Below are 19,501 nucleotides of genomic sequence, written 5' to 3'. Positions count from 1 at the left end.
CGCCATCTATCGCCACTAAGCGGAAACATGCTGCGCCCATTTTTTCCCAAAATAGTAGGGCTTTGACCATGCTTTGACGTAATATTTGGCGTAATGACGCTAATCTATCTAAAGATAAAACGAAGCTTATTAACGGGTTATTCATAAATCTAAAATGAGTCGGATGATTAACAATTAAGTTTAAAGCTAGGGTTTCGTTTGAACTTAACCAAACCACTCCTAAAACCTTCCCCTAGTGTTATTGAGCAATAAGTAAGGATAAGATCATTTCGATGTAACTAAAAGTGAAAGACACGGAGGTAGAACTTTGCCTTTAACCTTGCTTTTTGGCGCCTGCGCTGTAGTCTTTTTGTATCATGGGAGTGCGCAGAGACGGCAATGTATCAACCCCCTAGTAAGTCCCGATACTGGAGGTTGCCCACCCCCTTTTTTTACTTCGAAAAAGTCTATTGTGACTGTGCACAAAGTACAAACATGCATGCATACATACATACATACATAGGAGCAAACAAACTACTTTCTCAAATAAAAATGAGATTGAAACGTAATTTAATTCGCCGGATGACTTACTGTCCCTATAATATCCTTTTGGAATATTTATATCTGGGAAATAATGGATGAAAGTTTAGTTATGTAAATTTTAAACGACTTTCCTTGGCAAAGGTGAGGTGAGGATAAGCGCTCTTTTCCTTCCTTTTAAAAAGAAAGTCGATAAAAAATCGGATATGAAAAAAAAAGAGAGAGAGAGAATAATCAGGAGGCATCGAAAAGACACGAAACGAAATATGGTTTTCGGAAGTTGGCCCGGCTACCCAGGGCGGTTTACCTCCGACAGAATGGAAGAACGGTGATGGGAGACAGGGGAAAGAAACGGTTTATGGTATATTTTATCCGAGGAAGAAATGTTACTGAAACATATTGAAGCTCTTTTTTGAAATAGAATTTCAAGCTTTAAAAGGGATACTTAGGGCTAATTTTTTTCCCTTTTTTAATCGAAAGAGCGTAGAAAATAATGAATATATCAATTGGAACCATGTTTCTATCTACAATATTAAAGGAGATACGAGCAATTACGTTTCCGTAATGGCGCGAAATGGACACTACGCGTTAGGCTCTTCCGCGAAGCACTGGGAGTACCCCTATTGGATGAATCCGTCGGGTGGTACTAGGCGTCCAATAGGGGTACTTACCACTGCTTCGCGAAGAATCCTAACGCGTAGCAGTGAAGAATACGTCCTCACTGCGCGTAGTGTCCACTACGCGTCATTACGAAAACTCAATATCAATTCCCCCCAAAACTGGCTGAATTATGTCTATATAGGGTTTATTTTATGAATTCAGATGAATTCTCATAAACTCAAGAATATTCCATTCCCTAAGCATTTCATGAATTAGGGTTATTGGGTTTTTATCGTTAGCAGTCGCGTGCATTGTAGAAATTGTCATCAGGAAGTCACTGCTCAATAAAAGAAGCCTTAAACTGTTTCATAAAAAATAAAAAAATATTATTAAATATTACTTTTGAAGCTGAAACAGTAATTTTCTTAAACTATCTTTAAAATAAAATTAGTTTTGCATTCAAATTCATCAAAATTGAAGTAATTAGCGATGGGTTTTATTAAGTGGGTTTTTTTTTTATTCAAGCCTATTATTGCTTTCTGTTTGTTTCAGTCAGGCTAAAACGTATTTCCATCAATCACTTTGTTCGTATAGAGCCAGGCCAAATATAGAAATTGTTCAAAATGAATATTTAAGCATTTGTACGTTTTTATCTTCAAAGTTACTCATCATTACACAACAATAAAAAAATGTTTCCTCCTTTTTCTCTCTAGTTGAAACATCTGTACGCTAAAACAACCATCTCGAAAGTGCTCAATAGAATCGAAATAACTGGATTCAAGTAAGCTATGATATCGATTTTTATTTTTATCGTTATAATGGAAACTCTTTTCCCCCGCGGCGTGGTTCTCTCCACGGGTTCCGTCGATAAAGTGGCGGCGAAAAGCTAATTAACCGTTCAAGATTGTTGTTAAAAAAAGTCTTCCAAATATATTTTTGAGATATTTTCAGTTTGTTCGAAAGTTAGCTACATTTATTTTCTTTCAATCGATTTTATTTCTGTGTTGAAGCTAGATATTGGATTCAAAATGGACTTTAGGCGTAAATATTTTTCACGGCCAATGATAGGTCTGGGATATGTTTGGTTTTAAAAGCTGTTCGACTGAATTTTTGTGTCAATCAGAAACACATAATTTCTTATACTTGGAATCATGTAGAATACATTTAACTTAGAAATCCACGTGATATTGACGAAGTTAGCAACCCACGAGCCTTGAACACGAATGTAATAAAGTTATCTTTGCTTCGTGTGAACGAGTAGACTTATACTATATGTATGTGAATAGCCAATGAAACGCTATCAGATATTAGTGGTCTATGGCCTCTTAAGGATTCAAAGTCGAAGAAATCAATTTATTCCTATGTGAATTGATAAAATTTGAGGTAATTTTCAAGTGTCGACAAATTTCCTGATTTGATATGGTTATAATTATCTTGGAATTGGTTTATTTCAAATTGAATACGCAACATATTTCCTTGACGACCCATGACGTGGTCAGGCCTAGTTCAGAAAAATTTTACAGCTAGTTAATTAATCAAATTTCAAATAGACGCAAATATCGTGATAGTAACGTAACTTAATTTCCCAGTTTTCTATTAGCCCTTTTGTCTCGTGTTTCAACGAGAATGGCGTGAGAGAATGACGCGAGGGGTCCGACATTTACCCCAAAACCTGTGCGGTTGTAGCGAACCTTTCCTTTAAGAGGTAACTAATACCAAATAAAAGAGGAAATAAAGAAGTCAAATAATCAAGAAATCTCTTCCAAAATATTTGAAGCAATCAAATAGAGAAAATACGAAAACTTTAGACTAGGGAATTAATATTTGTAAATCTTCCAAGATGTTATTAAAAGTTTAGGAAGATTTGGAAAAATCTCCCAAAATATTACAAAATCTTTAGGAATATTTTGAAATGATGAAAATACAAATTATGACCAAATCACGAAATCTCGATCGTACCCCTTTTGAGGAATGTGGGACCCCTTGAAATGAAATAACAACGTTAACTATATTTGGAAGCTATAGGAATGGGAGAGCGCTTAGACGGCAAATGCTGTTTACATTAGCCACTCTTGACTCGACCCTTCCAATTAACGCAACTTCAAAGTGCCGCGACTAATAAAATTGTAAACTTATGTTTGTCACCGAGGAAAATTTAATTTTCTAAACTCGGCAGTGAAAAGTCTAACACTTCTCTACAAATTACTAAATTTTGCGAGACATCAGAGAAATAAGAGCTTCACTATATTTCCAAATTATCGCGCAGAGCCCTTTCATCTCAATTACGCCTAGCCTTGTCCCATAAATTTCAATTTACTTTGAGTTATTCTTTAATCCCTAAGTAATCCACAACTACTGTAGATGACGCGATTCAAATGGTCAAATTAGATGAAGGTAAACATTGGCTGATGTGAAAGACCCTTCATAAAGCAAATTAAACAAAATTATAGTTTAAATAAATAAAAACCAAGATTTATTGGTGTACAGGGTGTTTATGATAAGTTTGCCATAATTTAAATGGTGTGTTCTTTGGGTCAAATAACTGAGTGGGAAGTGTAAAAGAACATGGAGGTCAACAACATCCAGTTACGGGGATATTTGTTATCAAACCTTGGAAATAGACAAACATGGGGACAACAACATACCAGCCTGTTCATCTTGTTTGGAAGGAATTAAACAATTTCAATACCCTACAATCTAGGAACGCAATTGAAGAGTTAACTAGGATAAGTGTACTTTCAATGGGTAGAAGTGGGACTATGAATTTGCTTTACCAGCGTATTTCCCACACTTCAATTCATTTAATTGTTCACTTCTGCTAGATAAAGGCTCAATAAGATCTTGGACTAAAGGCTATTGAAATTGTCTAACCCTTTTGAACAAGATGAGCAGGATGATGTACCATTACCCACCTGGCAATTACCAATGTTTGGGAGCGCAGATCCCCGTAAACAAATTTTGTGAACCCCCTGTTCTTTGACCTTTTCCACGCAGTTTGTCACAAAGAACGCACTCTATAATTTATCGCAGTCTTTTCAGAAACACTCAGTATATTGTGGATTAATTTTATTAATTCAAGAAGAAATGATCTAAGAAACGCTGAGTTATTTATCTGAGTGTTTCACCATGCAGCGATTGCGGGTATGATAGCTTGTCGTTCCTGGCGCCCACCGACGTGGGTTGGGAAAATTGAATAAATTCTTTCTTAGGCGTTTAAACGTCAAGAGGTAGACTTGGTAATCTGTTTCGCTAATGTCCAATTAAGAGACTTTTATTACAGCATCCCGGATAACTCGATTTAGAAAAATGCTCATTAATTTTTCCCGTGTTAGGTCCAAGGATGGGATCGTTGTGACGTACAATCTACTGCTGCAGACGGCCAGCGACCTCATCAGTCGTCATTACTTGAAGAAAGTCTTCAACAAGCATTTAAAAGACCGAAAGAAACTTGGACCTTACACACTAGACCCGGAAGCAACCAGCTTTGATCGTGCGTTGACCCGCTCCAATCTAATAAGAGGGTGTATATACCTTGGAGTAATTAATATCGGATGATTTAAGCGATATTTTTTAATAATGTTCCCCATTCAATCTACATTAGCTCATTAAGACCAATTTTGGGTCGAAAATGTTCTGTGCCATTTTGTTCTAATAGCCAATTTTACAAGTCATGATTTGAGTGATTTAAGGATGACCCCCTTAAATTTAAGTAAGAAACTGAAAGGCAATGATAGTTTAATTAAAGGGTCATTCATAAAACATTCTAATCATAACTTTTTTGGTGGCCCTAGAACATTTTTGACTCAAAATCGCGCATAGAACCCATTGTACTTCGGTCATAACACCCTTTTTTGCAACACCCTGTATAAAATTTAGCTAGTATATGTTAGGTCTTACGATACTCCTGCTCAGTTAGTTACTCCAAGTGTACAGGCTGCCAAAAGAATTCTTAATTTAATTTTTTTCTGTTCGTTCTCTCTTTTTCGCTGTACTTGTGCTTTGGTCATTGGAAGTGGAGCATCATAAAGCTCTCAATTTCTCCGACTCAAGTGACGACGAGCCGGCAATTCCACAATGGGCAATCGCTTTCATCGTTGTTGCAGCGGCTTGCCTCATATTTTCTTTGATGTTCGCTGCCGTAACGGTAAGTGTTGACCACTCATAGTAAAAAAACAATAATTCCTCCGCCCACAAACACACTCTACCAACTTTTCAACCAAAATAAAGTTTACTCCTTCCGGGTAATTGATTAGAAAAGTGTTTAGATAGGAATTGTATATTGGAGGGAGGGGTATCCGGTGTACTTAATTCAAAAACAAATAGCTTATTTTTATCAGTGCGCGAAGGCAATGGCATTCATGCACGAGTACAGATTTTGACATCATTCAGAATACCTTAGGATAATTGTTTTAGCTATGTGTGTTATATAACACATAGCTGTTTACGATGAAGTTGGCTGTGTGTGTTTGTGGTAAAGAAAAATAGTAACTCTAATACGAAAGAAACACATTGTTTAACCAGGGTGTTGTGTACATAAAAAAGTAGTCGAAATAGTTTTTTATGTAACAACGTAAAATAAAGAATAGGCCAAAATTTGTATATATATAGATAAGAGAATCTAGAACAGGCAGCATTCCTACGCGCGGTGTGACGACGATCAGTTCATTTCTAATGTATAAAGTTTAACGTTTAATGTAATCATTAATAAATTGATTTTAAATTACAACCAGTATGTTTGTCAATGTCGGCTCTTACTTAAGTTAACCCCACACACAAACACAAAAACTGGCGACGGACACTACGAACTTTTAAAAAACGCGCGGACGCTGACGTTAGACTTCAAGCAACTCTACTCATCGTATCCGTTACATCGGGAGCAGTTCGCACACAAACGACATGGCTTCTGGTCGACTTTTTGACCCTTTCGATGAAAACTTGGAAACTTGGACTATTTACGCCGAACGGCTGGAATTCTTTTTCCAAACTATGGGCATCACGGACGAAGCTAAGAAGAAAACACACTTACTTACTTGCGTTGGCTCTACAGTATACACGACTCTTCGAAGTATCCTGAATCCAGTCACACCACAGGATGCCGCCTGTACTTACGCGACAGTTTTGGACACATTGAAAAAGTTCTACAACCCCATTCCGACTGAAATCGCAGAGAGGGAAAAATTCTACAGCAGATCACGTCATCCCGGAGAAACCATTGCCACGTACCTCACAGAGCTACGAAAGATGAGTGAGTTTTGTAACTTTAAAGACCTGGAAACAATGATACGTGATCGGTTGATATTTGGAATAAATAACCAACAAATCTACGAGCGACTGATTACTATAAAGGACATAACCCTGGAAATAGCAACATCCACGGCAGTCGCCATGGAAACCGCTGCCCGAAACTCCAGAGAATTGAAGCAAGGCCCTAACGCCAGCTCAACAGTAGTCAACGCAATACACAACCGTAGACCCAGATCTCACGCTAAATCGTCTCAAGCAAAATCTCAAAACCCCACGTTCAATCCACCAGCAAGGAAACCGGATTATACACGTCAACGTAGCTGTATTCGTTGCAAGGACTCCAACCACATACCGTCAAGTTGTCCATACCTCAACGCTACGTGTTTAAAGTGCAACAAAAAAGGCCACATCGCCAGAGCATGCCTCGCCGAGAGAACGTTTTCCAGACAACAACGTCACCACACGAATTTGATCACCTCGGAAGAACCAATGCAATTATCGACAGAGACCGGCCAAAACCATCAGGAACACCATGGATACGAAGTCTTCCACCTGAAAACCGATGGAGCCTGCTCGAAACACAAAAAACCTCCGAAACCAACGATCATCGTATGCGAAATCAATGGCCAAACCACGCATATGGAATACGATACCGGATCCGCATATTCCATTATGCCTATGGACAAATTCAAAACCATATCTACAACGGAAGACATACAACCTTTCACGGAAAGAACGCTTATCGCCTATAACGGGGACCCTGTAACCATCCTTGGACAAACCACAGTCCACGTCAACTTTTCCGGACGATCAGCGATGCTATCACTATTAATTGCCAGTGACAACAGACCCACCATTTGCGGTCGAGCATGGATTTACTCTTCACTACGAATTGAAGACCCTGCATTTCAAGCTCTCCACGTCAACCATATTAATAGAAATAATCCTGAAGTAACGGCAATCCTGGACAAACACAAGAAGCTATTCTCAGACACTATGGGTTGTCTGAAAGACGTCAAGGTACATCTACACACTAAAGCCGGAATCACACCCAAGTTCTACAAAGCCAGAAGCGTACCATACGCGCTGAAGGACAAGGTCAATGAGGAACTGGATAGACTGGAGAAAATGGGGATCATTGAACCAATACCTCATTCCAACTTCGCCACACCAATAGTACCAGTACTGAAACCTAATAAAACAGTGCGGATATGCGGCGACTATAAGATCACAGCGAACCTGATGATCGATACGGAAGTTTATCCATTACCCAAGGCTGAAGATGTCTTTGCCAAAATGGCTGGATGTAAAGTTTTCGCAAGACTAGACATGCGCGACGCATACAACCAGTTAGCCCTGGATGAAGAATCAAAGAAACTGGTGGTCGTCAACACGCCGAAAGGATTATACGCCTACAACCGCCTACCTTTCGGAGTTTCATCAGCCAGCGCTATATTCCAGAAGCAAATGGAAATATTACTTGCCAAACATGATGGTGTTTGTCCATTCCAGGACGACACACTCATCGGTGGAAGAGACGACCAAGACTGCCTAAAAAGAATAGATCAAGTACTAACAACACTAGAAAACGCTAACCTACGCTTACGCAGGGACAAATGTTTGTTCATGGTACCGGAATTGGACTTTCTGGGCTACAGACTTGATCAACACGGACTTCACCCACAAGAGGAAAAATTGAAGGCCATAATGGAAGCGCCGTCCCCAAAGAACGTCGACGAACTACGCTCGTTCCTGGGATTATTCAATTATTACTCGAAGTTCATACCGAATAATTCGACGCTGTTATCACCATTGTACCACCTTCTGAAGAAATCCGTAGCATGGACTTGGGGAGAAGATCAAGAAAGAGTGATGAAGACAGCCAAGCTCGCTCTTAAGAACTCCAATGTACTAACGCATTTTGACACAACAAAGGACGTTCTACTCGCCTGCGACGCGTCACCTGTTGGAATCGGAGCGGTTATATCGCACATAATCGACGGCGTAGAGAGACCGATTGCTTTTTCATCGAGAACCCTCACCACGGCGGAAAAGAAATATCCCCAGATAGAAAAAGAAGCCCTCGCACTAGTCTATGGAGTGTCCAAATTCAGAGATTATCTACTCGGACGGACATTTACTCTTCTCACGGATCATCAACCATTAGTATCAATCTTATCAGAAAAAAAACCTATATCACCGATGGCCGCCTCCAGACTCCAACGATGGGCACTTCTCTTATCATCACACAATTACAAGATCGTATACAAGAAAGGGATATTGAACTCGAACGCCGACGCCATCAGTCGTTTACCATTGATAACCGACGATTTCACTACATCTCAACCTCAAGAATACGTGCTACTACTTGAAGATTTGAACAACCAACCAATTACCACCACCACGATGATGAAAGCAACATCTCAAGACCCGACTCTACAGACAGTCATGGGATATTTCCTCCATGGATGGCCGTCGAAATCAGAAATTGAGCCCGAATTAACGCCCTTTTTCAAGAAAAAAGACGAACTATCCATTGCGCACGATATAGTCATAACTGGATCGAGAGCTGTCGTTCCAAAAAGTTTGCAGCCTGCAGTATTGCAAGAACTTCACACGACACATGACGGCATCGTTCGAATGAAAAACAAAGCCCGCACAACCGTGTGGTGGCCAAAAATCGACCAGCAAATTGAAGAAATGGCAAGGAATTGCAAAACGTGTAACGAAAACGCAGCCATGCCACCACGAAACTACAATCCTTGGCCAATCACCAATCAAGCTTGGGAAAGAACTCATATTGACTATGCCGGTCCTCTTGACGGAAAATACTTATTCATCATAGTCGACGCATACACCAAATGGATCGAAGTCTACATAAGGGATAACACATCATCTGAATCTTCAATCACAGCACTAAGAGACCACGTTGCTAGATACGGGATAATGAAGACATTGGTCAGCGACAACGCCACGTCTTTCACAAGCGAACAGTTCAAATTATTCACGTCTCAAAATGGAATAAAACATCTTACGATCGCACCATACCATCCAGCTTCAAATGGACAAGCGGAGAGGAGCGTCAGAATAATCAAAACGTCACTTAAAAAGAACCCCGGACTAACAACTGAAGAAATCAACGTCTTAAATCATGGCTTCGACACTTACAGAAAAGGAACCCTAGCACAACGTTTGGCACGAATCCTAATCAACTATAGACGCACTCCACTGAATTCTGGAAAGTCACCGTCTGAACTACTTTTCGGGAGGAATATCACAACAAGACTAGACCTACTTCATCCGAAAAATTTATCTGCACAAGAAGTTCAGACGTCACATGAAAAGCAACCGCACCATCGATCGTTCGATATAGGAGATGCAGTCTATGCCAACGTTCACAATCAATCAAGAAAAACCACATGGCTTCCAGCACTAGTTACTAAACGACTGGGCAATACGATGTATGAGGTCAACTCTGAAAACGGGACATTGCGAAAGCACTCAAACCAGCTACGAGGACGTTCATCGAACAGCGATAGACCGGAGACTGATCCTGAGCCTGAACCATACAGCTATCCTTTAGATTTTCCGGAACCCACAATCAACGAATCAGGAAGCACGACCCAAAGGCAAACTACTGAACAAGTCATCCTCGAGTCGACTGATCAAACCTTGCAGCCAGAACCTTCTACCTCCAGCGTCATTCCAATTCCTGTTGAAGCAACGTCCAAAGCCAAATCTAAATCATCGACCTCAGCAACCTCAGCACCTGCCGGACCTATCCTTACCAACGATAACGACATTCAAGAGAATCACTCCGCTCAAGTCAGACGAACTTCCGGACGACGAATTAAACCACCCGATAGATTAGGTCTTTAAAAAAGGGGATATTGTTGTGTACATAAAAAAGTAGTCGAAATAGTTTTTTATGTAACAACGTAAAATAAAGAATAGGCCAAAATTTGTATATATATAGATAAGAGAATCTAGAACAGGCAGCATTCCTACGCGCGGTGTGACGACGATCAGTTCATTTCTAATGTATAAAGTTTAACGTTTAATGTAATCATTAATAAATTGATTTTAAATTACAACCAGTATGTTTGTCAACGTCGGCTCTTACTTAAGTTAACCCCACACACAAACACAAAACAGGGATAGGTTTAATTTTAAAAGTAGGAATGGAGAACGGTTAGTATTTACTTCAGTCCGACTCATAGCCCAGTATAGAGCCCCTCCCTCCAACATGTACCGAAAAGTTTAAATTATCATATTGGCTCACTTAAACTACGTTTTGATGACGTTGCTGACGGGTACGGCGAAAAATTCGTAATTCCTTTTTACCTCTGTCGCTATGACCCGCCTCTTCTTTCATACCCCTCCGTCCCGTGGAAGGGGACTTAACGCGCGCCCAGATTACTCTGTTCTTCATTCCTACTTCTAAAATTAAATCTATCCCTGGTATAACCAACCAACTCTGAAAAATGTTTAGATTTAAATCATCTTAAATATTATACAATTATGTTTTTGGCTGTTTTTCACAACAATTCAGCGAACTATGTTACCGCTTTCGTCATCAGTACGCGCAAATTACACGAAACCGCAGGTACCGTAAATAGTCCTAGGCATAGCTCTCGTGATTGTAGCCCAAGTCCCGCGACTCGAAGTAGGACGGTTTGAAAGGGGGTATGAAATTGGGGAACGTGTTTAACCTCTCTGGCAAACTTCGCCTCCATGATCGAAACTTTTGGTTTTACTATATGTATATACTTTTGCGTACAATTTTAATTTAGAAAGCCTTCGTAGTCAGCTTTAAAACGAGTATTTTCGTAAACAATAAATTACCAGGTGGTACCTCGTTTGAGTCTGGTGCTCCCGCCATCCCAGGGGAGTTCGCGGTCCAAAAACCTATTGATCGGAGAAGGTTCTAAGCTAAGTAAGCGCAGTGTTTGCAGGCAGACCACGCCGAAAGGATATATACCCTAATTTGAAGCCGAAATTTCGATAATTACGTAATTAATTAGATTGGTAATGTTAACGGCGTTTATAAATCCGGTATCTAATAATCAGATCTATCAATTAGGGATTCTTAAGCCGCATCCCATTTAATTAGTTTGGCCCTTTTTTTTGATGGGGGTACCCAAGAAAGAGGAACTTGAGGAAGGTTGGTACTCATTGAGGGATTAATGCTGTCCAACCATTTTTGCATACTAATGTGATATTTGAAACCCAGTCCGTACGGTCATTTATTTTGGCTCGATCGATGCAATATACGTAGCATCATAACCTCCTGAATCACTTGTAGGGAAAAAAAGTAGAATTTAAAATCAGGACAATAATTATAGGGTTAACAGTTTAATAAACGGAGTAAGAGATTTATTGAAACTAGCCGATTTTTAACGATCTGCTGTAGGATATTACATAGCCCTATATAACGTCCCATAAATATGGGTCAAGGTATCGGCATTGTCCAATAAGTGAGAAAAAAATAAAGACAGTGCAGCGCCATCTTTGTTTAAGGGTTTCGCCCCCAAACTGGAACAGAATAGAGGCGTGACTTAGTGAGAGACTTTTGCTTACTAGGTCAAGTCGGGTAAGGGATAAAGATGGAGATAGCAATAGGTGATGAGTTCTGTTTCTGGAAAATTTGACACCATTTAGTAATGTTTCCATGCTTTTAGCTAACTCCTTTTCATATCATCGCAAATGTTTACAAAAACGAAATAGGTTTTAAGAACTCTCTGTGGTATAGCTGAGTTTGTTGTCACTCTCCATTTAAAACCACCCATGGTCCTTGAGTGACTTGGTTCTAACGGAGAAATGTGCAATATAAATTATGCTTTAGTAAATTTCCATTCGGTAATTATACGTTTTTGCCCTTTAAATCATATATGGGCGTTGCTGAAAATAATTTTTATTGATTATAAATGACCTTCCAAAATGGTTCTGAAACGATTTAGAAGATTATTAACGTTATCACCACCAAACCTAAAATCCAATGAAAGTGATTCTAATAAATCATCTAGATGCTCACCTTAATCATTTAAAATTTTATCTTGGCTTACTTAGATAAATAACAATGACATATACTAACGTATCCTCAGTCCGATATGAAAACAAAATAAAAACAAAAATCACACTCTAGCTACCCACGCGTAACTAGCGCAACTCATTCAATACAACACACCCAAAATGCACTGACGCCCACAATCACTGTCCCATGCATACTACACACCTACATGAAAAACGTACATACACTAGAATAAAGAGGTAATTATTATCTATTTTTATCACTGGGCCGTAGGGTTATAGCCGGGAGCAATCTTTCGCTCTAGTCTAGAAATAAATTAGACTTGGACTAATGAGGGTCGCTTCATTTGTCAGTTCCCCTAGGGAATGCAATAGTTGGACATGTATGCCGTCGTCTATATATATCAAGTGTTCCCATAGATTTTTATCGGAAGATTATTTATTGAAGTAAAATATTTAAGCGTGTGTGACACGAATTACGCCAAGAGCAATAAATCACACTTTAAAAAAATAAGTAAGTTCACAATTGGGAATTGGGAAAGTAAATAAAATAAAACTCTTTCATTTTGTGTTGGATATGTGTGTACGACATGGTCTGCTATTGCGAATTTTCTCGTGACGTCACACTCTCCTATGTCTTACGGCGATCATATTGGAAGTCGTCATCTCAGGCCAAACAGTTCAGACTATACCAATATTGACGTCACGTCCTCGTAGCCCCTTCCCTCTAAGTACCATACTGTTTGACAGCGTTGATTGAAGATGATTTTCTGAGCAATAAAACACACTTTCTACGATGACAGAAATAGTTGTATTCATATTTGAATTCATTGGTGGAATCGGAAAGAAAATAGCATTATGAACTTTTTTGCTGAGTGCATGTAGGCAGGCCTTTCTATCCATTCCATGAGCGTTTTTCATACTCCTTTTTGATAGAGATAGTTTTCAGACACTATGTAGAACACCAGCAAGTAAATGATGTCTGTCTTTTTGATGTGTAAAGTTTGTTACCTCGTTTTTGAGGGATGTTGAATGTATTCGATTCTTGCAAAATATTAGTGGAATCAGTAGACTCAAGGATAAGTGTAAGCCCACGAGCAAATGACATATTTATGTTCAGTCCTTGAGCACCAAACTTTGCCTCAAGAAGCTTAAACATCGAAATTATACTAATAGAAACAGAAGCCTGAGATAGTGGGGTAACCACCGCCCCCACAGACCCCGCGAAGTGGGAGGGGTGCAAACCTCCGAAGGGCGCACTTCTGCCAGCGGCTACCATTGGCTTCTTAATTAATAAACAGAAACGAAACATAAACATTGATAATTAGCACTAAAGCTCGAAGAAAATTACAAAAAATTTGCCTTGAACATCAGCTACCTATAATTGTCTAACGGTATACATTTCAAAAGTTAAATCTGAACGCTGGAGAAATTTAATTCTTGCTTTAACCGTAACAGTGACCTGTATAGTTAAGACTAAATACAAGACTACAGCGCTTATTGTCTTTGCTGAACATTAGATATCACTGACTTCCACAAATTGAATAGACACAATTTGAATCCTGTAGGAACCATGCACTTCTCAGTAGCCTTCTGTTTATTTAATTAAAAACCTGGTCAATAAGAATTTTTTAGCAACAGCAAACCAAGCCGCAGTGACCACAAATTCCTCATTGGAATCGGTGTTTCAGTCCGTTAGGTTTGGTATTGTAAGGACTACTTTACAACTATGATGATGGAAAGACAACCGCAACAGTGTATCGCGTATCATCCAACATGGAAATCGGTCTGCTTGTAAAACGAAAAGATAGAGTACCTTTTTTGGTTGTAGATCCTTGAGAGTTGTTGAAAAAACCGGTAATGTTTTACTTCAACTAATGAATTTCCGGTAGAGTCAATAGCCCCTTTGGCCTTCTTTCGCACCAGTAAATTAGCAACCCCGGTCATAAAAACATAGCGTCGATAGCGAAGAGCGGGTGTAGAACTTACAGGAGGAAAGGATTGCGAGCCAGAGAACTTATCGAAGAGAGGCTCAATGTTACGAGGGATTTGGAAAGTGAACTGGCAGGGGTTTCTCGACTTTTGATATCGGTGTCAGGTGACATCGCTTCCGGGCCATAATCTGCAGGGCCTGAAGTGGGAAAGAAAGGGGAAAGGCCTCAATTGATTGAAGATTTTATCGTACTTGGCAGATGCTCAATTCTACGACCCTGACCCGTAATTTCGAGAATAAGGTTTTTACACGCTTGTCTTTATGGATCGTATGGCGAATAAGGTGGCTTAGTGCAGACATGTTTTACACAAATAAAAGTGTCCGTAAAGCATCAAATTTGTTTAAAGCGTTGTAAATAAACGCGTTAATTTATTTATAACACTACTAAGGGAAGATTGAAATCTTCACCAAACGACTCTGTAATGACATTGACACATATGGTGGCATTTGTAAGATTTAACTGATTAGAACAGAGAAGCGCTTCATGAAGCACTAGTACAGAGAAGCGCTTCATGAAGCATTAGTACAGAAAAGAGCTTCATGAAGCATTAGTACAGAAAAGAGCTTCATGAAGCATTAGTACAGAAAAGAGTTTCATAAAGCACTAGTACAGAAAAGAGTTTCATGAAGCACTAGTACAGAAAAGAGTTTCATGAAGCACTAGTACAGAAAAGAGCTTCATGAAGCACTAGTACAGAAAAGAGCTTCATGAAGCACTAGTACAGAAAAGAGCTTCATGAAGCACTAGTACAGAAAAGAGCTTCATGAAGCACTAGTACAGAAAAGAGCTTCATGAAGCACTAGTACAGAAAAGAGCTTCATGAAGCACTAGTACAGAAAAGAGCTTCATGAAGCACTAGTACAGAAAAGAGCTTCATGAAGCACTAGTACAGAAAAGAGCTTCATGAGGCATTAGTACAGAAAAGAGCTTCATGAGGCATTAGTACAGAAAAGAGCTTCATGAAGCACTAGTACAGAAAAGAGCTTCATGAGGCATTAGTACAGAAAAGAGCTTCATGAGGCATTAGTACAGAAAAGAGCTTCATGAGGCATTAGTACAGAAAAGAGCTTCATGAGGCATTAGTACAGAAAAGAGCTTCATGAAGTACTAGTACAGAAAAGAGCTTCATGAAGTACTAGTACAGAAAAGAGCTTCATGAAGTACTAGTACAGAAAAGAGCTTCATGAAGCACTAGTACAGAAAAGAGCTTCATGAAGCATTAGTACAGAAAAGAGCTTCATGAAGCATTAGTACAGAAAAGAGCTTCATGAAGCATTAGTACAGAAAAGAGCTTCATGAAGCATTAGTACAGAAAAGAGCTTCATGAAGCATTAGTACAGAAAAGAGCTTCATGAAGCATTAGTACAGAAAAGAGTTTCATGAAGCATTAGTACAGAAAAGAGCTTCATGAAGCATTAGTACAGAAAAGAGCTTCATGAAGCATTAGTACAGAAAAGAGCTTCATGAAGCATTAGTACAGAAAAGAGCTTCATGAAGCATTAGTACAGAAAAGAGCTTCATGAAGCATTAGTACAGAAAAGAGCTTCATGAAGCATTAGCACAGAAAAGAGCTTCATGAAGCATTAGCACAGAAAAGAGCTTCATGAAGCATTAGCACAGAAAAGAGCTTCATGTAGCATTAGCACAGAAAAGATAGTAAGAGCTTCATGAAGCATTAGCACAGAAAAGATAGTAAGAGCTTCATGAAGCATTAGCACAGAAAAGATAGTAAGAGCTTCAAAAACAGCGAAACTGAGTATAGTTTTTCGTATTTTCTATGGAACCGAACCATAGAACAGTATTTGCAAACACAACTATAACAGCAGCCAATGTAAGCAAACCCTGCCAGCACAGAAGACAAAAGATTAAAAGATACTATCCCGTAACGGTTATGGAATTTGAACGATTTTAATACCGAATACAAGTATCATACTCTGTTGTATATCTATTTTTGAAGTACTTTTATGAAAAAGTGTCTTAAAAGAAAGCTATCGTTCGGGATCAAAGGGAATCGATTGCGTTTTCCCCGAAGGGAAATAATGATTTAATAGAATTAAGAACGTTGAGAGTATTTCTCTTTCTTGTATCCCTTTTCGGAATAATTTCAATAAAAATGAAACGAAAGAGCTCTCTAAAAATAGACGATATCTTCAAACAGAATTATACAAAATATTTTCAGGAACTTTACTCGACGCAGAAGTAAGCCTTTCATATTTCGCTGCAATGGAAACTCGCATGTTAGTGTTGTTCGATGTCTTTAGCGCATCTTCTTCGGCTCATTCAGTAAAAACAAAGAAAGCCACCATGGGCAATTAGAGTTTCGTTTTGCTTCAAAAGAAGGTGTTGCCTATCATCTAACTCCCTTTAGAGTCTCCCTGTATACTTCTTCAATGTTAGTTTCAATTAGTTACAACAAGGTCTTTAACGTGTGAGTGGCTTGGGATTGGCCTAATTTCAGATTTTTAAGTAGAATGTGATGGTGCCAATTTAATATGTAGTGTTTTATAAACATTGTGAATATGTATTATCATAAGCGAATAATACTCTTGAAGTGTCCATCATAAGGTCTTTAGGGGAACGTCTCCCTCAGCACCAAAGAGAGATCGGGCGCCAAAAATACACGATAGACTTTTATTTCCCTAGTGGTGCCGCTAATGGGGTGATCTGGCTCTTCTTGGTGGTATAGTTAGTTTAAGGTCTCTTTTTCATCGTGGGCCTTTTCACCTCCTATCTCCAGTTTGTGTTTTTACACGGTTCGCGCGGTACTTGCGCTACAAACTGTTTTACGTTTGGAAAGAAAAACATGGTAAAAGACGAACAGGTCCATTAGAGCAAAGAGAATATACCAAGAGGAGCAGAAAGTTTAGCCTTTCACAAGGCTTTTGAATAGCCCGGCCACGGTTTTGGAGTAACTAGATCCAGTTTTTGATGATTGGCTAAGAAGCGATGCCTTTCATTGGTTAAATTATGTCGGCTGCTTATTTTTGGTGGTGGCAAAGGGTTGATCTCTGGGTTGGCCGTTAACGTGCAAAAGGTAATTTCTAAGCAGACAACACGGTCACGTAAACAACCGGAACTAGTTTCTCCAAATTCAGAGCCTGTCCCTATTTACAAAGTTTCTGCTCCTCTTGGTATATTCTCTTTCATTAGAGACGAGAAAATTGCTAAACGAAAACCTCGCCGACAATCGAGGAGAGGGTTTTTATCGCCATTCGCTTGTCATACTAAAATAGGACAATAGATCCCATTCAAACATAGAATTTGGTAGATTATCAATTTATGGTATTATCAATTCTATGCATTAATTTCCCGGCTATTAAAAGTCGTACAAGATAAATATAGTACAGGGAATGCCTTAGAAGATATAGATCTTACAGCTTCGAAACTCTTTTCTGGCGCTGATTCTGGTTTGTGGAAACCTTATTTCCTTACAGCAAGTATTAGAAAGGCATGATGCACTATTGCACATCAATATTTTTCGAGCTGGGAGTAGGAAGCCATGCTAGCTTCACGCGTTATTAGGTCCATCCTTTGTAGGGTTTTCAGACCCAATCGGAATTTCAGTGTGCGTATGTCTAGTATATTCTTGATGTTAAAAAACAAAAGTAATTTTTCCCAAAAAAATGTCTAATTATTGTGGGGGACCTAACTGTTTAAAATTATCTCAGCTAATTATAGCAATGGTCCTTCAGGTTCCAGTGTTAACTCAGATCGTCAAGTACTTAGCGCACAAATGTGACTATGATACTAGTGACGATAATTTTAGCTCACAGAACCTATGAATTCCAAAATTGAAAATATGTAGGCGATGTCACTTTGGTACCGGATCCAGTAATACATATCCGAAAGAAAATCGGTAAAATTCTTATCTCAGCTTTACTCAAGCTTATTTTCTTGGCAATGGCCCACCATCGGGAAATCTATTTCTAACCCTGAAAATTGATTCCTATCGATTTTGAAATGTTCTACGGGTCCCTCAATGTAGTACTTTATTCTACTCTGTACCATGCACCTACTACGCTTCACTTCAACATCTCCGCCTTCTTTGTTGAGTAATATTTCAACCGAGTTATACTCAAAAACACAGAGTTTCACTTTGATAAATGAAAATAATAGATTCCGGTTCGATAGTAGTTTTTGCAGCGCAACACATTTTTCGATTATCGACTGGAAAAACAACGGTATATACTTCTATTTATCTGAATAAAAACGTGACTACTACTTATTTTTCTATTGGCTGCTAGTAATCGGACACCAAATAGTAATATTTAAAAGGACACCAAGCTGCCACGTAATAACATTTCACGAAACTCATTTTCAACTCTAATAATTGTACTCAAAGCAAAATACCAACGCAAAACTGTTTAAGGTTGCGGCATGTAAAGTGATACATACCATTGCCCTTGACCACTGGCTATATCCTTCACAACCCTAAGTCCAATATATGAACACTCTCTCCCCACCCAAACCACACCTAGCTAATACAGAAATTTTATTTACGTACTTGTTGTGTAAAATATAGTAAAATTAGAGCCATTGATCTCTCAACTTTCGAAGAGCTAAAAAATCTGGCTTTGAGAATTTTCTTAAGATAGAAACTTTAGTGTAATAATTCATTCTTTCATTTATTTGACCAAATGCATTCTCTGGCGCTTGGAGTTAACGTAGCAAATATAAATTCTCTGAAAAATCATAAATTTTATATCTAATATTTTATAAAATGTAGGCCAGGCTTTCAATAATGTCCATTTTTCAGAATTGGTTGATTTTTAGACGTAAATATAGAAAGCAGAGCTCAGTTTTGATAAAATGGAAATTTTAAGCATAAAAAATATCTGATTTCAATTTCAAGAACTAACCAACCTAATTACTATTTAATAACAATAATGAATACTTCTTCAAGTTCTAAATTTAACCATTATTTTTTCTTGGCAGGTATACGGCCGCAGTCATGGAGCGCAGAACAACGGGACATTGTACGACAGGGAAGGAATGGTTGAATCGTGTCCAGGATGGGAACGCAAGTTAGCGGCGGCCTACGAAAATATTGCGGCGGACAGTGTCTACGATAACGAAGATGGCATACATTCCGATCCTATAAGAGTAAGTAATGC

The 19,501-nt window shown here is 38.8% G+C and overlaps 1 protein-coding gene across 2 annotated transcripts in view; it reads left to right on the top strand.

The window, feature by feature from the left end:
- The window catches only part of LOC149713512 (uncharacterized), a 158,913-nt gene that overhangs the window by 131,011 nt on the left and 8,401 nt on the right, over window positions 1-19,501 (top strand). For both annotated transcript variants that reach the window (XM_089848892.1, XM_089848884.1), the window contains 4 exons: window positions 1,833-1,900; window positions 4,452-4,609; window positions 5,133-5,263; window positions 19,323-19,490. In XM_089848892.1, the coding sequence (XP_089705018.1) occupies window positions 1,833-1,900; window positions 4,452-4,609; window positions 5,133-5,263; window positions 19,323-19,490 (525 nt within the window). The remainder of the gene's footprint in view (window positions 1-1,832; window positions 1,901-4,451; window positions 4,610-5,132; window positions 5,264-19,322; window positions 19,491-19,501) is intronic.

The sequence above is a fragment of the Phalangium opilio genome, unplaced genomic scaffold, assembly GCF_054372755.1.
Source record: "Phalangium opilio isolate 3A_F unplaced genomic scaffold, DU_Popi_V2 ptg000009l_1, whole genome shotgun sequence".
NCBI lineage: Eukaryota > Metazoa > Arthropoda > Arachnida > Opiliones > Phalangiidae > Phalangium > Phalangium opilio.
Note: the sequence above shows the minus strand (reverse complement) of the source record. Positions and strands in the feature narration are given on the sequence as shown.